This window comes from Ctenopharyngodon idella, chromosome 19, assembly GCF_019924925.1.
Source record: "Ctenopharyngodon idella isolate HZGC_01 chromosome 19, HZGC01, whole genome shotgun sequence".
NCBI lineage: Eukaryota > Metazoa > Chordata > Actinopteri > Cypriniformes > Xenocyprididae > Ctenopharyngodon > Ctenopharyngodon idella.
The window spans coordinates 4,047,890-4,066,590 of NC_067238.1; the positions used below are offsets into that span (position 1 = coordinate 4,047,890).

An 18,701-nucleotide genomic window follows, 5' to 3' on the forward strand; every position below is an offset into this window, starting at 1 on the left:
TAAATGAGTCACACTTTGTAGGTGGCTCCTCCAACTTTAAAGTTAATGTTATAAGAGTATTCCAAAGTGAGGGCGGTAGTGGAGCAGTTTCAACAGATTTTTCAAACAGTTTATAATGAAGACCATAATTTCAAATCTGAGGTGTGACTGACTAGTGCTAAAATATGGGGGTTTCATGCATATTTTTTTTCCAATGTGTGTATCTAAAAAAATGCAGAGGTATAATTTAAGTCCCTTGCTTGTGTAACCATTAGTAATTTTATATAACCTTTGAAAGTCTCCCACCAAAGATTTTAGTTTAAATACCTATTCATGTTTTTTTTCAAGGGATTGAGGGATTTTAGATGGTTTAGATAAAAAAAAAAAAAAAAAAATGTAATGTAAATGGAAAAATGTAGATGGCACTGTGTGATAAGACTACCATGGATCAATACAAAATATCAGAAACAATGGACATGCATAATCTTTACAGAACTCAATTGTTGTTTTTAAGACTTTTAATGAGAAGATAGATCTAGTTGTGGGTCTACTGCAGTTAAAATGTCCTCTCATTATTATAGTATTTCACCATATAATGGAGACAGAGTTAGAAACAGGTTATTCTTTGAATCATTGTCATTAGGACCACATGAGTTTACAAAATCATTTCTTGACTCATTTGGAAACTCTGGATGAAAACATATCTGCCTGCTGAGTTGCATTTTATATGAAATATATTAAATGGTATATACACCATGAGTCCTCTTGCATGAAAGAGAATGGAGCAGCGAGTTCTCACTGCGGGGGTAAATGAGTATAGAAATATTATGTCTGACTGTACAAAGATGTTTAGGTCTTGAAATTACCTGCTTTAACTTGATGAGTTTTCTCATACCCTCTACATTTCATAAATGCTACCATTTTGTTTTATTGACTAAAAATTCCTTGTATGAAACAATCTTTGTAGCTTAAAGTGTGCTTTCAAAAAAAGATAATGTAAGAAAAGAGAACTGGTTTTGCTGTGGATCAAGTGAAGCATACAGGAGTAGCTGAAGTCAGACTATGAGACTGCATCACAATGATTCATCAACACTGTTCCTCCACCATAAGGTATTACATCATTTCCTCTGGGCTCACTCTTTGTTTTCGATTTTTAGATCAGCTACCAGAGCATTGAATCGTCAGATCCCAGCATCAACGTTCCTGGCCCACGGCGCACTGTCTCCAAACTAAAGAACGAGACATATCACATGTTCTCCGGGCTTCACCCTGGCACCACATACCTGGTGTCTGTTCGCGCCCGCACCGCTAAGGGCTTTGGCCAGACCGCCCTAACTGAAATCACCACCAATATCTCAGGTGAGGAAATATGCATTGCCACAAGGAATTCTGGGATATGAGCCATGTCAGAAAACCTACAACTTTTAGCTGTGTCTCTCTGCATCTGAAGTACTTAATTATAAGTTTTCCACTAGAAGCTAGATGGGCTTTGGTTTTATCGCTGGAATGAATGTAAGATGCCTGCAAGGGTCTTTTAATTGGTTCAGGATTTATTCAGACTTTATTTGGACTTCATTTGGACATAATCTCAGCTAGGCAAAAGCTACTCTTTTGGCGAGATTGACTCTCTGAACAGCAGAAATATTGATACCAAGGTTTACCCAGGCTTAAGTCGACAAACTGAGGGGAGAACAGTGTAAACTGAAGGGAAAATGGTAGAAAATGGTAGAACCTTTTAAGAAATCTTTTCCTTGAGTTTCTTTCCCCACCAATTAAATTACAGACTTGTGGTGAAAGTCCCTGGCTTTGCATTTGAGATAATTAAAGAGAAGCTGATTAGTCGTAACTCCTAATTGTGACCAAACAATGAGCATTATTTGGACAATCCTCTTTAAAGATATAGTTCACTTAAAAATTAATGTCACTCCAAACATTTTGAAGCTGCTAATTTATTACCATAGGCTATCAAGCTCCAAAAAGACAAAAAAAGTACCATTAAGACAAGACACAACAGGCAAAAAAATTATTATTTCATGCACTGGTCAATTTTGAGATTTTAGGCTATTTTGTTTCCATAACATGTCTTCTTTCAGACTAGTGGAAAGAAAATATCTAAAAGACATTTAAGAGTTTATTATATACACTTTATCTTTTTTGTGTCTGTAGATTTCATTTACAATACATATCTTAAAAGCTGTTTTCTCATGCACTGAGCCAGAAATCTCCACATCAGTAGCATTTAAAATGCATTAAACTTTCTGATTTTATTCCTATCTATATTTTTACAAAGGAGTTTGTGTAGCATTTTATTCCTAAAATGTGTGTTTCTCGCTGTTGACAGTATTTTCTGATTTATGGAATGATAAAAAGAGATATCCAAAATCCACTTTAACTCTGATATGTCAACAAAATGATAGAATTTTGAACATAGCTTGAAATTTAATTAGATAATGCTGCCTGTACATATTTACACATAACATTTTTTGCAAAGTTGTAATACAAAACAACTGTCTTAGTGTGATTAAATCAGCTGGGAAATTATGGCGAGATCTATTAGTTAAAATTGTAACCCTATTCACCTGCGGTGTCCACACAACTCAGGTACTGTATTCCGAGTCTTTTGAAGTCATATGATAGCTTCCCTGCTTTGTGTCAAATAGGTTTGAGGGTATATAATTTTTGCATGAACTGTTCCTTTAAATATCCTTACACACAATAACGCGGCTGTAGGCATGAGCAAAACTTTTCTTATTTGTGTGTGTTTCCTTTGAGGTTTTTTATCCAATAAACATGTCAATCGCAACATCCCACGGCCTTCTTATGAAACAGATCTAACACTAGCACTGTGATGGTGGTTCTCCTTTTTTGTACTCTAAAATTTCTGCTTGTTTTGGTATGCTGAAAGCTGAGACATTGACCCGTTTCCCTGTACTAGCACACTAATTGACTTCCAATAATAAGCGGGAATGGGAGCAGGAGGTCTGTTCTGCGCTCACCCCTCAAGAGACTTTATAAAGGACTGTGGATCGCTCTCATCCGCCTCCATTACTGTGTTTCATAGCCCTTGTGTGGTGTGCTCTGTCTGGGGTATTTATTTTTTATTTTTTTTCATCTCTGTGGAGCAAGGGATTTAAGTCAGTGGAAAGCCAAGACTAATTTGAAAGATTTTTGTGTGTTTGAGTTGTTGGGTGTGTGGGAGTGTGTCATTTTTTTTTTTTTTTAAGAAAATAGATCAAAAATGAAACTTCTGTTGTTATTTACTCACCATTATGTCATTCTAAACCTGTATTTTAAGTCTTTGTTTACTGATAATATTCCCCTCTAGTAAGCTGTTAACTGAGAAACATTGCAACCAAATCATAGAGTCAAATCATTCAGTGGAATTTGCGGACCAGCACAAAATAATGATTTGTTCACTGGTCCAGATCTCAAGTCACTCAGGCGGCATTTATTCTGGCACAAAAAAATTGATTTCTTACTCACATCTGAGACAGATCAGATACTGTTTGCTCTTTCTTTCGCCTCATAGCGCCTGCATTTGATTATGAAGACGTCCCCTCTCCACTGAGTGAATCTGAGAGCACCATAACAGTCCTGCTGCGTCCAGCCTTGGGGAGAGGAGCACCTGTTAGGTAATAAACCCAATATAATCTGACAAATGTGATTATTTTTTTTTTTTTCACAATATTTGCTAAAAATATATATTTGAAGTTGACAAAGCTGTTGGTAGACTTGTTTAATGACAATAATCCAGATGTCTAGACGGAATAGCTGACAAATGCACACCCACAGCATGGTGTAACTACTCAACAGTTGAATTCTGAGCTAAATTGCACAGAAACTAAACTATTTTCATGGCAAGCTAAAATGCTTTCTATAGTTTTTTGCTTGGCTTTGAATTTTTAAAATCATGTAGCAAATATACTGTTGTATGAGCCTTTTTACATGGTGGTATAGGTTGTTTTTGTTTTATTTAGCTGTTGTTTTATTAAGCACATGAGGCCATGGTTTTATCAAGGACTGCAAATACAGTATGGTACAGTCCAGTATAGTTTAGTGTTTGAAGACCGTTATATCTTCCTGTACAGCACGTATCATGTGGTTGTGGTAGAGGAGGACAGCTCCAGACAAGTGAGGCGGAGGGAGTTGGGTCACATGGAGTGTTTCCCTGCTCCTTCTTCCCATGGGGAGACTCTAGGGGGAGGAGGAGGGGCAAGTGGTGCACCACCTCATTACTACACCGCTGAACTCCCACCCAGCAGCTTGCCCGAGGCAACGCCCTTCACCGTGGGAGACAACCACACCTACAACGGCTACTGGAACACACCTCTTGACCCTAGCAAGAATTATCTCATCTACTTCCAGGCCTCCAGTAACTTCAGAGGGGTGAGTGATCCCATCTGCCCAATAAATGCTCATAAGGAACTTATGTACGTATGTATGTTGAAAAAGCAATTGGGGAAAAACACTTTGGAGAAGCTGGTTTATTCCAAATATCCTGTCATGAAAAGGCAGCTTCTCTTAAGACTATTACCACTGAATATTACATTGTTGACCATCCCATCAGATCTTAGCATATGTATTAGCAATCATAAACGTTTTGTTAAAACTTTTAAAAATTGAATCTACAAAAGAATCAAAGGTAGTCGCAACAATACGTTTGTGATCCCTTTGAAAATATATTTACTTCTGCATTGCTTACTCATAAAATGTGGTCTAATCTAAGACAAAATCTGACTTAACTGATAACAAACAAACAGTTGTACTTATCAGAATTTTATTGAAGACATTGAGTGATCATTGATTGGGCAGGCTGGAAAAATTAAGTCAACCTCTGTGTTGCAACTTCTTTAAAAGCTATATGGAGTCAATTAGGGAGATTAGGGGGAAAATGTGTGTTGCCCAGGTGCCTTGTCCTATAAAGGCACACAATACCTGGTACTGACAAATCTGTTCTTCTCAAGAATGTCAATGTGAACCATGCCTCGATCCCAAAAGCTTTCACAGGACGTTAAAACACATTACAGAGATGCACAAAGCTTGAAAGGGCTATTGAAGCATTGCTAAATACTTGGATATACACAAATTCATAATACGATAGCCTGACTACAAATGTAGAAAATTCTGGACTTGTGGTACTCTCCCCTGGAGCAGGCATCCAAAAATCACTCTAAAGGCAGAAACACACCAAGCCGACGCCGACAAACTAGTGGCGACGAATGCAGACTGCGGGGTTGGCTCACGTCGGCAGCGTCTGGATCCAAAGTTGCCCTGACACACCAAACCGACGCTCAACAGCCAACGGCCAAGTATCACGTCCCTTCTGCGCCTGCATAAGATGAAATGCCTTTCCGTACCAGCAGGTGGCAGTAGCTGAACAGCAAATTAGAATGATCAGATGAGCTCCAACGCCGATTCAACATGTCGAATCGGCCGAAAAAAAGCAGACGAGGACCAACTTCAGCCGACGGTGTGGAACACGCTGAGAAAACTTAGTCGGCCGTCGAACAAAAACTGCCAGACGGCCGACCGTCGGCTTGGTGTGTTCCTGCCTTAAGAACACTAAAGACAATCCTGGAAGAGAGAAAGAACCTAAGGATAACAGTAGAAGACCTTCAGAAATCTTTACAAACAGAATAAAACTAAATGAAAACATTAAGCACACATCTGAGCCACTGAACGGTTCTAAGAACAGTAAGGAACTGATCTAGATATGTTTCCACTTGAGCCTGGTATGGCACTTGTCTGTTGCCTGACTACCAATTTCTCTGTAGCTGGCTAAGCATGCTATTTGAGCGACGTAAATATAAATTAATAATAAAAATAAAATAAATAACTGATCATCTTCCATAACACGGTTGCTATTTACATCTTATATCATCAGTAAACCATTGCGTTACCAAGACAACTTCTGACACATCTGTATTATATTCCAAAGAGCAGCCGTTTTCAGCCCCATTGAAACCATATCCGTACCAGAATGGAACGGTTTGGCTCTGGTCTACTCTTTAAATATGGAACTGGAGTGTTTGCACTAAAAAGTTTTTGTTTTTTTTAAATCGTGGAGGCCCTGAAACTAAAATAATGCCTTGACCTCAGCAATACTGCAATAATGATACAATAATGAAGGGGGGAAAATGTTGAAATGTAGGAATCTTACAAACAGAAAAGTCCCCCAAGCTGTATAACACCTGGTTTATTCTGAGACTTTTTGCATATCATCACATATCAACTTTTCCCAGCACTGCTGTCACCACTGTTGGTGTCACTTAAATAAATAACTTAATATGACTACCTTGGTTCTAAACTTGACCCCAGAGGCATCTTCTCTGCTCCTTGCCATGGATGTAGCAGCTTCAGCCACCAGGAAATTGCTTTTGTTGACATTTTCCAGTTGCTTTGCTTGCATTCCCACAACAAGAAGATACCAATTTCCTATGAATTCATCACAAAAAAATGTCTATCAATGGCTGACCATTTATCAGCTTTTTCAGCAGTGCAAACAATGCACTTTTTCAGTTTGATTACAGGTAATAACATGCAATGCTAAAGCCTTTGACAAGATGTTGACCCTTTGACAAGATCCATTTGATCTGATTTATATAAGTGTCATACCCTTTTGACCATGGCCAGTTCATTCTGTGGGTAAGAAAAAGGTAGAGCTATGTCATTTCAAAAGAGCTTTAACAGTTGAATGGGTCATCTTCTCTAGTGTGCTTTCAGACCAGGTCTTATTCATGTCTATTCGGCTGTTGAACTCTTTGCAAGGCAACACATAACATCTAAAGTTCATCAGCTCTTTGAGACTAAACTGATGGTTCTTTCCTTGTATTCTCATCAGACCATTTTTCATTTGATTTTCTCATTTGAGACATTATCTCAGACATCTCACCTCTCTTGGAACATCCAGGAGTCTCCTGCATATTGAACACAGTATTCAGGAGATATACACAAAATATATACAATACTGGAAACCAAGCGAGTGATATAGAAGCCATGTTTCCATCTGGAATTAAGATGTGTTTCAGTGATCCAATCACAAGTGGTCAACTGAGACGTATGGCTGTTTCCACTTGAGAATAAGAAGTGCATCTCTTGTGACCTCTACATCATTTTATCTGAAGCACAGAGTGTGGCACACAGATACTATAAAGATAAATACAAATTTGTGCTATACACCACTGCATTGATTAGTTGGTTTAGGGGTGTTTAATTAAGGCTAGGGCTAAACTCTGCTGGAAGGTGGTCCTCCAGGTCAAGGACTTTAAAAGTTCAGCAGTATCAGTTCTTGTTTAAGTCTGCTTAATGCACCATAACCTATTCCTCATTTTCAGTTAACTTTCATGTTGGGTGGAGATTTGGGAAATATAAGGCAGACACGAAAATTATATACAGTAATAAATTATGTATGCTTATATAATTAATGAGAATAAATAACTACCACTGAAGATATAATTTGCTTCCGTAGCAACCTTGGAAAGCTATTTAAGGACATGAATCATTTGAACACAACATAACATCCTATTTACTGCTATTAAGATGCCGCTTATTTCATTGTGGTGCTTTTGGTCTGATATATTGAGGTGATATGCAGAGATCCAGACCGCGGTACATGAAAGTTTTCACTGTTAGTGCAATAGAGAGAAGCATTTGATCATCAATTGTCATTTTAATGAGGCCTATGGAGTTGTATTCTGTCTCCTTGTCACAGAGATGACTCTGTAGTGTCCCTGTAGTAAAAAAAGGAGGGTTATAGATTTAGAGAACAAGACAAACACACTCTTTTTGACTCATGTTGGCTGGCTGGCTCATCATTACAAACAAAACAAAGGTGCCATTGTATCCAATAATAGGATTGTGTTGAAAATCCCTCCTCTAATGGGAAGTAATGAATACATAATTGGCCATAAACAGTGGCGTCAACCACTCACGCTGTCTGATGACACTCACCATTCAAAGTGAGTTTATTCTCGCAAGACAAGTCAAATTCATTCAGGTTATTGTTTATCTGACCCACACACATTTCCATCTCAATCAGCCTAAATAAATCTTTTTAACATGAGCGACGCTAAATGCTCGGCTTTGCTGGTGCTTATTATTTTGACAATTATTCCTGATAATTAGGTGCAGGTTCACTCTATTAGACTTGCCCTGAATTTAAACAGTAATTACTCTGACTAAAGTGGCTTATTGCAGCTCAATAGGCATATGGGTTGGGTTTTAGAATAGACAAATACATTTTAGAATTAAACAGAAATTATTAGTAGGAAAGGCTAGCTTCAGTATTACTGTTGCTCCAATTCCTTAATCCCCCTGATAAGTTTTAAACCTCATTACATAACTCATCCTCGCACTCGCACCATTTGCGCTACAGACTTGAGTGAGACCTCAAATTATGCAGCTTATAGACCTTATGTGCCAGAGAAACAAGTACACAGCCATCTTTCGAATTTTGTGTTTGAGTTTCTGTTTTAGCGGTAGCTCTGTATATTTTATGGCATCGCTGTCGAAGATTAATTAGCTGGTGAAGTAGATTTACTTATTGTAGAGTTAACGAAAGTTATCATGAACATTGTTATGTTTGAAGCGGATGTCATAACAAGTAGACCAGGAAGTTCATTCATATTCAAATCCATAAGATCTTTCCTTCATGCTGTGGAAATACAAACCGGAAGACAGAAAAGGGCGCTGAAAAAGGACGGGCTATATAAGGTCTAAGTGATCAGATTTTTGCCCGGTGGACAAGCATTTCATAAACTTACATTGAAGGAGGAATTCAAGACAAGAAAACTGTACAAAACACTCAAAACCATCAAAAGTAGCTCACTAAAAACTATTCGGAACCCCACAGCAACGTCCTATGAACGACCCTGCTTAGTATTGCACCAGCAACTTTTGCTCTAAACATCTCCAGTGACATTTTCTTCAGTGAATTATTAATTTAGTGGCTGTTAATCCCTCCCATACAAATTTCCACAGACATATAAGAGTCAGTCACATTTGTGGGTGTGACAGACAGACACTTTTTCATTTTGACCATATTGACCATATTGAATTGTGGGAAATTGATGGGCATGACCACTCTAAACAGTCACTTGTAAAGCAGTGTTGAGCGTGACCTGCATATCATATCATATAGCTATCATCTGACAATGATTAATTTCAACGCTGCCCCTCAGTGCTGCCTCGACCGAGGACTGCGGAACACATGTTTTAATGACATGTTAAAATATGGTGGCAAATATGTCACATCTGCCCTGGTGAAATAGAAGAGAAAGCAACTCGAAGCTGATTTTCAATTTAAAAGGCAATTTACTGGCAGTTTGGGTGAGAAAGGTCTTGACTTCAATCTAGGTAGATGAATTTGCATAATTGGCACATAAAGCCACCATTTGCACCTGTAAATCTTAATTTGATAATATGTCCCTATAGCTCACCGTGTATGTGTGTGTGTGAGTGTGTGTTTGTGTGTGTGTGTGTGTGTGTGTGTGTGTGTGTGTGTGTAAGAGAGAGAGAGAGAGAGAGAGAGAGAGAGAGAGAGAGAGAGAGAGAGAGAGAGAGAGAGAGAGGGTACTCCCATAATGCACTGCTGAGTACTCAGTGAAAAAAAATAACACCCAATATGGCAGACACAAGCAAATTATTGTTGATTATAAAAATATACTTCTAATCATTCAATGTTGAAAAGGTATAATAAAAATGCCCAGTCTATTTAAAAATTACTATTTATCCAATTTTTTGTTTTTATTATCATTATTATAATATTGTGTCATTAGATCAGCAACATGCTAATGGCAAAATCTATTGAAATAAATTGTGCTTTCCTCTCAGTACTTTGCCTAATGTCCTGACAAGTTTATCTCAAAGGGGAAAGAAAAAAAAAAAAAACATTATTTATAGTTTTTACTTTGTTCATGGAAATTTTTTCTGAAACATTTTGAATGTTTGTCTAACGTTTTTGTTGTTGTTGTTTTAAATGTTACTACTTACTAATTGTTTCACAATGTTCAGAAAACATTCAAAAGTAATTTCCCCTTTAATCTTTGCTAAATTACAATAAATAAATAAATGAAACATTCCCTTAAAGGGTTAGTTCACCCAAAAATGTAAATTCTGTCATTAATTACTCACCCTCATGTCGTTCCACACCTGTAAGACCTTCGTTCATCTTCGGAACACAAATTAAGATATTTTTGATAAAATCCGATGGCTCAGTGAAGCCTCCATTGACAACAAGATCATTTACACTTTCAGTGCCCAGAAAGGTACTAAAGACATATTTAAAACAGTTCATGTGACTACAGTGGTTCAACCTTAATATTATGAAGCGACGATAATACTTTTTGTGCGTCCAAAAAAAATAAAAAATAAAAAAAATAAAGAATAACGACTTCATTCAACAATATCTAGTGATGGGCAATTTCAAAACACTGCTTCACGAAGCTTCGAAGCTTTACAAATCTTTTGTTTCGAAGCGTGTATCAAACTACCAAAGTCACATGATTTCAGTAAACGAGGCTTTGTTATGTCATAAGTGTTTCGAAACGTTTCAAAATTTCAATGGTGGGGGGCGATGATCTCTCTGAAGTGTGAACTGGTGATGGGCAGAGCGAGACTTCGTGAAACACTAAGGGGGCTTTCACACTGGGCTCGTTTGCCGCGGTCCAAGCCCGGGAGCGATTGTTCCCGGTGCCCCCCGCAGCATTGGTCTGGTTTCACACTCAAATTGATTCTATCGAACCCTGGTGCGTTTGCGTTCATCTTACGTCATCACAGACGTGCAAGGCGCATGATGGAAAACAGAACGCAGGTCAATAAATTGTGTTTTTTATTAATGTGGTGCTGTTATGTGCAGCAGAGTAAACAACACTTGTGTTTACTGTATGTGAACAGTGTCTTTACTGTACCCGTTTCGAACTAAACTGCCAGTGTGAAAGCCCCCTAAAACAGTTGAAGCAAATGAGCCGAATTGTGTCGAGGCTTCGAAACAATCCGACAACTGTCTCCACGGTGACGCATGGTCACGTGCATGTGTCAGACAAGTGTTGACGAATTATAATGTACATGTGGTTTTGCCAAAAAAGGAAGTGTGTGGGGGAGTGGATAGTGTTCTCAGCTGGGTTTGAATGATGGTTAGAAGAGTGTTTTGCTAAAAAAAAAAAAAAAAAAAAACTCATGCAAATAAACACCTTTTACAAACCCATTGCAAATGTTTTATTGAAAGTAAAATCTATAAATCATATAATAAGATTGAATATCAAGTGTATGTATAAAATGCCTTTTATCAGTTTTCAGGGCTTGTTTTGTTTGTTCCATGGATAACTCAGCTAAACAGGCCAATAAGAGACTATTAACTATTATTATTCGTTTTTTTATTATAGGCCAACTAATGTCTAATTACAACATCTAAAAATGTATAAAACTGATCAGAGATCAGGTAAAACCTATAGACTTGATTCATGGGTTCACAGAGATCACAGCCCCCCAGTGGTGAACCACTGAAATTTCGAAACGTTTCGAAACACTTACAGTATGACGTAACAAAGCCTCATTTACTGAAATCACGTGATTTTGGCAGTTTGATACACGCTCCGAACCAATGATTTTGAAACAAAAGATTCATAAAGCCTCAAAGCTTCATGAAGCAGTGTTTTGAAACTGCCCATCACTAGATATTGTTGAATAAAGTCGTTATTTAGTTTTTTTGGCGCACAAAAAGTATTCTCATCACTAACATTAAGGTTGAACCATTGTAGTCACATGAACTGTTTTAGATATGTCTTTAGTACCTTTCTGGGCATTGAAAGTGTAAATTATCTTGCTGTCAATGGAGGCCTCACTGAGCCATCGGATTTTGTCAAAAATATCTTAATTTATGTTCCGAAGATGAACAAAGGTCTTACGGGTGTGGAACGACATGAGGGTGAGTAATTGATGACAGAATTTTAATATTTGGGTGAACTAACTCTTTAATGTTTTCTCTAACATTTGCATAACCATGAAAACCATTTTTAAACATATATATATATATATATATTCCATTAAGTTAACTACTATCAACCTTTTAGGACTAAATAAGGTACCAAGATGTCTGACAGTACATGTGTTTTGTGTGAGAAATGCTGTTTGTTTGTTGCTGAATATGTAAAGGATTTCAAATTTGTCACTTTTGATGTTTTATTTAATTTAGGATGCTGACTTTGTGCTTGCTAGTTTTAGACTGAGCCTTCATGTCCAACCTATGTTCTCATTCATTTGCTGGTAAATGTCATCAAAGTAGGCATTTCAATTTATTCCTGATTGCCCGTGGGATTTCTAGTCAGATATTCACATAAATCACACACACGCTATCCTCTCACCCTCAAATAGCCCTGATAACTTACATCAACTCTCTGTTTTATTCTCAGGAGACAAGGATCAACTGCATTCGGATCGCTCGTAAAGGTAATTCATTCTTTATCTGCACTGTTTACACGCTTAAGGGCATGTCTTATTGACAGCGCATATACATCAATGCTAACCAAATGTCCCTGCTGCGGACTCACTCACACTTTGGCAAGAGATAAAAGCATATTTGTTACCTTAATATGGCAGTCTCTCAAAACGCAAGCGGTGATAGTTGGACAAAATCCCACCCAGTATTATGATTCAAATATTACATAATCATTTCTCATTCAAGTTTGGCACAGTGAGCCAACATAATATAAACAGACTGACAGATAAGATAAAGTAAAAGGAAGGAGTAAACGGGCCCTTTTCTGCAACCTAGTGATCTACCTACTCAGACATTTTTAAGCATCATAGATGCACTTACAAAATGTAGCCATTAACATTATGCTAATTTCTAAAATATTTCAGTTTGGCTAGTCTAAGAGAACATTTCAAGTACCATGCACTAATAAGGCAATCTCATGATGCATTGCGATGTTGGTTATAAATACATTTACTTCAACAATGAAAAGTATATTAATATTTCCTCTTTATTATTATTATTATTATTATTATTATTATTATTATTATTTATTTATTTATTTATCCAAAGCTACTTACATTGCATTCAAGGTATGCATTTTTATAAGTTCATTCGGGGAAGTTAATCAGGGAAGCTCACATTAACAGTAACGCATCATATAATAATGCACTTCGTGTGAAGCACCGTAATACATGGCTAAAGGCCCTTTCACACTGAACGCGACGCGAAAGCAAGGCGAATCGCGGAAGAATGGACCTTTCACACACCGAAAGCAAAATGACTGATCATCTTCTGCTAATTCACGCCTGCACGCTAGGTGGCGCCGACCAACAATGCATTTGTCCTCATGTATGTGTCTTGTATATGGCTTTAACATCGTCCACTGCATAATATACAGCATTAAATTAAGATAAATAAAGTTTGGTACTACATTAGAAACATAAACTATCTATAATGCTTACAAGAATACATCTTAAAATATAATTAGAGGTACAATTAGCATCAAGCTACATTTCAAAATGTATATGATTATTAATGTCTTTGCTCAAAACGCACTTTAAACATCATTGGGTTATTGTAATAACCTCTGATTATGACCTAAAGTGGGTTTTGATTCAATAATGGGCAGACATGCATTCTTTATATGTTTTATAATGGATTGAACGCTAAATCTGCTTATCATTTGTCATAAAGATCCTTTATTATTATAAAAATACCATGAGCTGCATAAAAGTCACATAAAACATATCATAATAATATGTCTATTTTCCTTCATATTTCATCTGTAGAAAAATGTTTCTCTAATTTTTTATATATGGAGAAGAGCAGGAGATATGATTACATGACTGACAGAACCAAAACACGCTCTCATAACATCATATAATCGTAACACTCGCGCACTCGGAAGAAAAGGGACAGTGATCACATAATTCAGTGGAAAATGAATACAAATGATATTCTGTATAAAGAACATGTGAGAATAAATCTGTTCTCAGATACCAATAATAATCTCCTCCTGACTCTTCTTCGGTGTTTGTTTACACTTGTTTTTGAAACAGCGCCACCACTCTTACCCTTCTGTGCAACAGCAGCTGCTCCGGGCACGTAATCTAAGGCTCAAATCTAATTGGGCGTCCCGTTTCATCGCAGAGCGACCGGGGAAAAAAAAGATATGCAGGTTGAAAAAAAACTTCTTCGCGCCGCGAATGTTCGCTCCCAGTGTAAAAGGCTCCATAGAGAGCAATTGTTTTGATTTGATTTGATCATTTTTAATTAAAGTGTTTTCTAGAAATACTTTTTTATTACTGATTGGCTACCATTAAGGACGCTTCGCTCCTGCCAGGCGCTCTTTGAGGAGGACGCTTTGGCAAGTGTTCCTTGCAGCTCGGATCCCACTGTGGGTTTGAGATGGACCCAGCCCTTTCTCTGCCTTTACCTGCCAGGTCCATTGTCTCATCTCGGGGTTTGGAAGCACACTCTACGGTTTCTTACTTCCCGAGTGGGTCACCGATGCTGCAATTATTTGGTTATCTGGTTGTTAGTGTCGAAACAGGAGATACTGAAGACTCGCCACTTCAGTCTCCTGTGTGTGAGGAGCTAGTGGAGGTAATTACTTGTGCTGTTGCTAAATGAAATATTGAATGGCCGGCAGAAAAGCAAGCTTGATGAAGGCTTTCTGCCTTCTCGTGTATTACCTCCACGCCTGTGCTTGCCATTTTTTCCCCACCTCCACACAGAGGTGTCGAGATCGTAGAAGAGACCGGTCTCATTTTGTGTGTTTAGCCTGCAAACATCTGTATATTCTAATATTAATAACATGGGTCTAAGCAGCATGGTTATGGGGCGATGCCCAGATCTAAAGAGACGCTTGCAAACCATCTCTCCCCTGAGTCAGCATCGTCCCTCAAAGCACCGGCATTACCCACCAAGCCTCTAAGAGCTACGTCGGCTTTGGTGGGTAAGGCTTATTCAGCAGCAGGTCAGGCCACAGCATCTCTGCGTACTATGTCCATCCTCCAAGCATATCAGGCTGACCTGCTTAAAGACATGTGTCAGAGTGAAGAAGTGAGCCCTGACGCAATTAGAGAATTCGAGAATTGCGTCAGGCAGCAGATCTCGCTCTCTGGGCTACCAAGTCAGTTGGCCGGTCTATGGTAGCCCTGGTGGCCACAGAGAGGCATCTGTGTTTAAAACTTACTGGCATAAAAGAAAAAGAAAATAACTTTCTGATGGACGCCCCTCTCTCCCTTGCTGGCCTCTTCAGTGACGCAGTTAATACTGTCACCGAGAGGTTTTAGGAAGCCAAAAGCAGGAGGTGGTGTTCAAAAAATTGCTGGGCAGGAGCCCAGCCATCAGCCAGCTCATCACACAGGGCACAACAAAAGGAGACCGTCGTGACTCGCGCTCCTTCACAAAAGAACTGGGAGGTGCCACAGCGCTCTCAGGCGAAGACTTCTAAGTGCAAAACAGATCTGAGGACTGTTACTGTTTCAAGGAAGGCTTCGTCTAAAAAGAAGCCCTGACGCCACTGGCGCTAGGCTTCTGAGGGTACACCCCTCTGAGGGAAGGCAGATCCCACCTCATTATACGGTGCCCATCTCCCCTCGGTACGCTTAGGGGGCCGTTTTGCCAACCCCATCTTATCACCAGGCCACAGAGATTCCCAGCAAATTTTAACCCGAGGGTGGCTCACTTCCTCTGAAGAGGTCATTAGAGCAGTCAAGCCAGTCATTCCCTGCCGGTGTGCTGCCTCAAAATACACCAGAGGCCAGTCCTAAGAGACTGGTACATTTTCTGGGAGAATGGAAGCATCTACCAAACATATCTCGTTGGGTCCTGCAAACGATAGAGAAAGGCTATTCAGTTCAGGTCTCGCTCACCTCGATTCAACGGGGTTCTGCCCACAGTGGTGGGGCCCGAGCAGGCTCTGGTTATGGAACTAGAAGTAAAGGCTCTCTTGCAAAAGGAGGCCATAGAACGGGTTCCTCCTCCCAACAGGGAGTCAGGGTTTTACAGCCAGTACTTCATTTTTCCAGCGAATAATGGGGGGTTTCCATCCTATTTTAGATCTACGCTTATTGAACCGCACTGTAGGCAAGCTCAAATTCAAAATGCTTACTTTGTATTGTTCGAATTTTCTCTCTTCTGCTTGTCCTGTGCAGCGTGACCAGGTGATTGTTATATGACTAATTAATTGCTACTTAAAAGCACTCAGATTGTTTTTGTTGCTCACACCCTGACGAAGGCTCATTAGCCGCAACGCGTAGGTGTGCAGTACTTGTCACCTGTTTAAATACTTAAGCCATGATGAAATAACATTCGAGTGCCTTGGACTGTTATTATTTTTTATCAAAATGACTCTCAGGCAAATCTGAGGTCTGAGGACTGGTTTGTCATGATAGATCTCAAGGACGTATACTTCCACGTGTCCATCCCTCCACAACATAGGAAGTTTCTAAGGTTTGCTTTCGGGGACGAAGCGTACCAATATCGAGTTCTTCCTTCTTCCTTCTAGCTATGTCACCTGCACTTTCACGAAGTGTGTGGATGCAGCTCTGGCTCCTCTGCTACTCCGATTTCACACAGACAGGCACTTGCTTGTACTACGGTGTGGGTACTATGTTCCCACAGCATTTCGACGCAGCGTGAGTTCCCTTGAAAGGGACCTTCTCGGTTACGTATGTAACCTTGGTTCCCTGAAAGGGAACGAGACGCTGCATCAGCTTACCATACTCCCGGCATGCCTGCGATCGACTTGCTTCAGTCTATCAGAAGTTAACTCTGTTTGGTCCGGGTATGCTTTATAGTTTCCTGGTCAGTGACATCACCCGCCTATGACATTCCATCTCACCATTGGACTGATTCCATATGGTCTTCACGACGCATTCACTCAGAGGCATTCCCACAGCATTTTGACGCAGCGTCTCATTCACTTTCAGGGAACCAAGGTCACATACGTAACCGAGGCGTTTTATAAGAAAAGTTTTGTGACTGGTAGGATTTGGTTCAGGCAGATGACTTCTTGTCTCACTGCCCTATAAGCCAGTGACTTCATAGGAAGTGTTTACAACAGATTTCAGACAGATTTCTGAGGCAACATAATGGTCTAATAAACAACAACAAAAAAGAGAGTGCTTTGGTGATAACAAAGTGAATATTTAATTACCACAATACTAATTGAAAAAAGAAAAAAAAAACAGCCGCAACTTTCAACCTTTTTTTCGTCTCAGCTGACACAGAATTACACACACATAATAGTGTGATACCATTAGCACACTCACACATATGGAAACATATAGTATATGTGCACAGAAACCTGTTGTCACCGCTTCCCCGCATGTTTATCAATAAAATAGTTTTGCAACTAAAAAGTACATTACATTTCTCTGTAGCAAGGTGGTAATAAGTTTTGCTATTAGTAAAAACGCTGCTGCCCAACACTGTTGAGAGCCTCAGGCAATACACACACACACACACACACACACACACACACACACACACACACACACACACACACTTGTATATATAGTTTACGGGGACTCTCCATAGGCGTAATGGTTTTTATACCCTACACTACCCCTACCCCTAAACCTACCCATCGCAGGAAACTGTCTGCATTATTTGAATTTCAAAAAACAAACACCGTTAGTATGTTTTTTAATCCATTAGGTTTACAAGGACACTTCCTGTTTACGTTCTAAAACCCATGTTATTATACACATTTGTGTCCTCGTAAACCATATATACAAGAACACACACACAATTTCTCTCTGTCTCTCAAATATCCTCAATTCAATTGCTTAAGTCTCTCTAAAATTATGTTTCAGCAATGGAAGCTTGGAATGAGAAATGTAAGAAATCAGTTCTACACACAAGAACGTTTTAAGGACAAAACCTGACATCTTGATTTCTTGAAATGTGATAATCATGTTATAAGCTGAATAACTGACAATGGGCCATTGAATTATTGTAAAATAATGCACACCAAGGTGATAATGCGGCAATGAAGCAGAGTGGCCATTCACCTCACATAAAATGTATTATAATCAAAATACAAGAGTATTTATAATTAGCATTTCCCAGCATATTTCTATTCATTGCATTTATTTCTCCAATGCAATGCATTCTGTATTCTAAAATTCCCTTATCTGTGAAGCATAAATGCTATGCTGGCTAATGAGAAAGCTTAGAAGACAACCTCATTTTGAAAACACTTCACATCCAAAGTACGGGGTACATTTTAGGACATCCTTAGACCTCAGTCATACAATGAGAAGGCGTCATTCCTCAGACTAAAAGGCTTCAGTCATAAGAAAAAACAGCATAGCACCTCAGACTGAAAGCCTTCAGGTCTCAGGAAAAACAATGTCAGGTGTCAGGTCTCGTACAGTTAGGCATCGGATGAAACAGCCTCGGACGAAACAGCCTCAGACTAAAAGGCATCAGACATTAAAGCTTCAGACGAAATGGACTCAGACAGAAAGGCATTGGACGAAACGGCCTCAGACGAAATGGACTCAGACAAAAAGGCATCAGACTAAAAGGCATCGGATGAAATGGATTCAAGGCCTGATATATTCACTGCAAAGTTCTTCTTTCTTTTTTTAGGGTAAAACAAAGTTGGAAATTTTTAGAGCAATATACAACATCCAAATGCCGCCCACGCTACTGAGAGCGACGTTTCTATAAATGTGCACACAAACAAATGACAGCAGTTCAGAAAGTATCCAATCATAGCGATGTGGATATG

At 39.0% G+C, this 18,701-nt stretch overlaps 1 protein-coding gene across 7 annotated transcripts in view; it reads left to right on the plus strand.

The window, feature by feature from the left end:
- Positions 1-18,701, plus strand: part of ptprua (protein tyrosine phosphatase receptor type Ua) — a 317,746-nt gene that overhangs the window by 235,800 nt on the left and 63,245 nt on the right. For all 7 annotated transcript variants that reach the window (XM_051872243.1, XM_051872244.1, XM_051872246.1 and 4 more), the window contains exons 10-13: positions 1,137-1,338; positions 3,509-3,611; positions 4,068-4,365; positions 12,387-12,423. In XM_051872243.1, the coding sequence (XP_051728203.1) occupies positions 1,137-1,338; positions 3,509-3,611; positions 4,068-4,365; positions 12,387-12,423 (640 nt within the window). The remainder of the gene's footprint in view (positions 1-1,136; positions 1,339-3,508; positions 3,612-4,067; positions 4,366-12,386; positions 12,424-18,701) is intronic.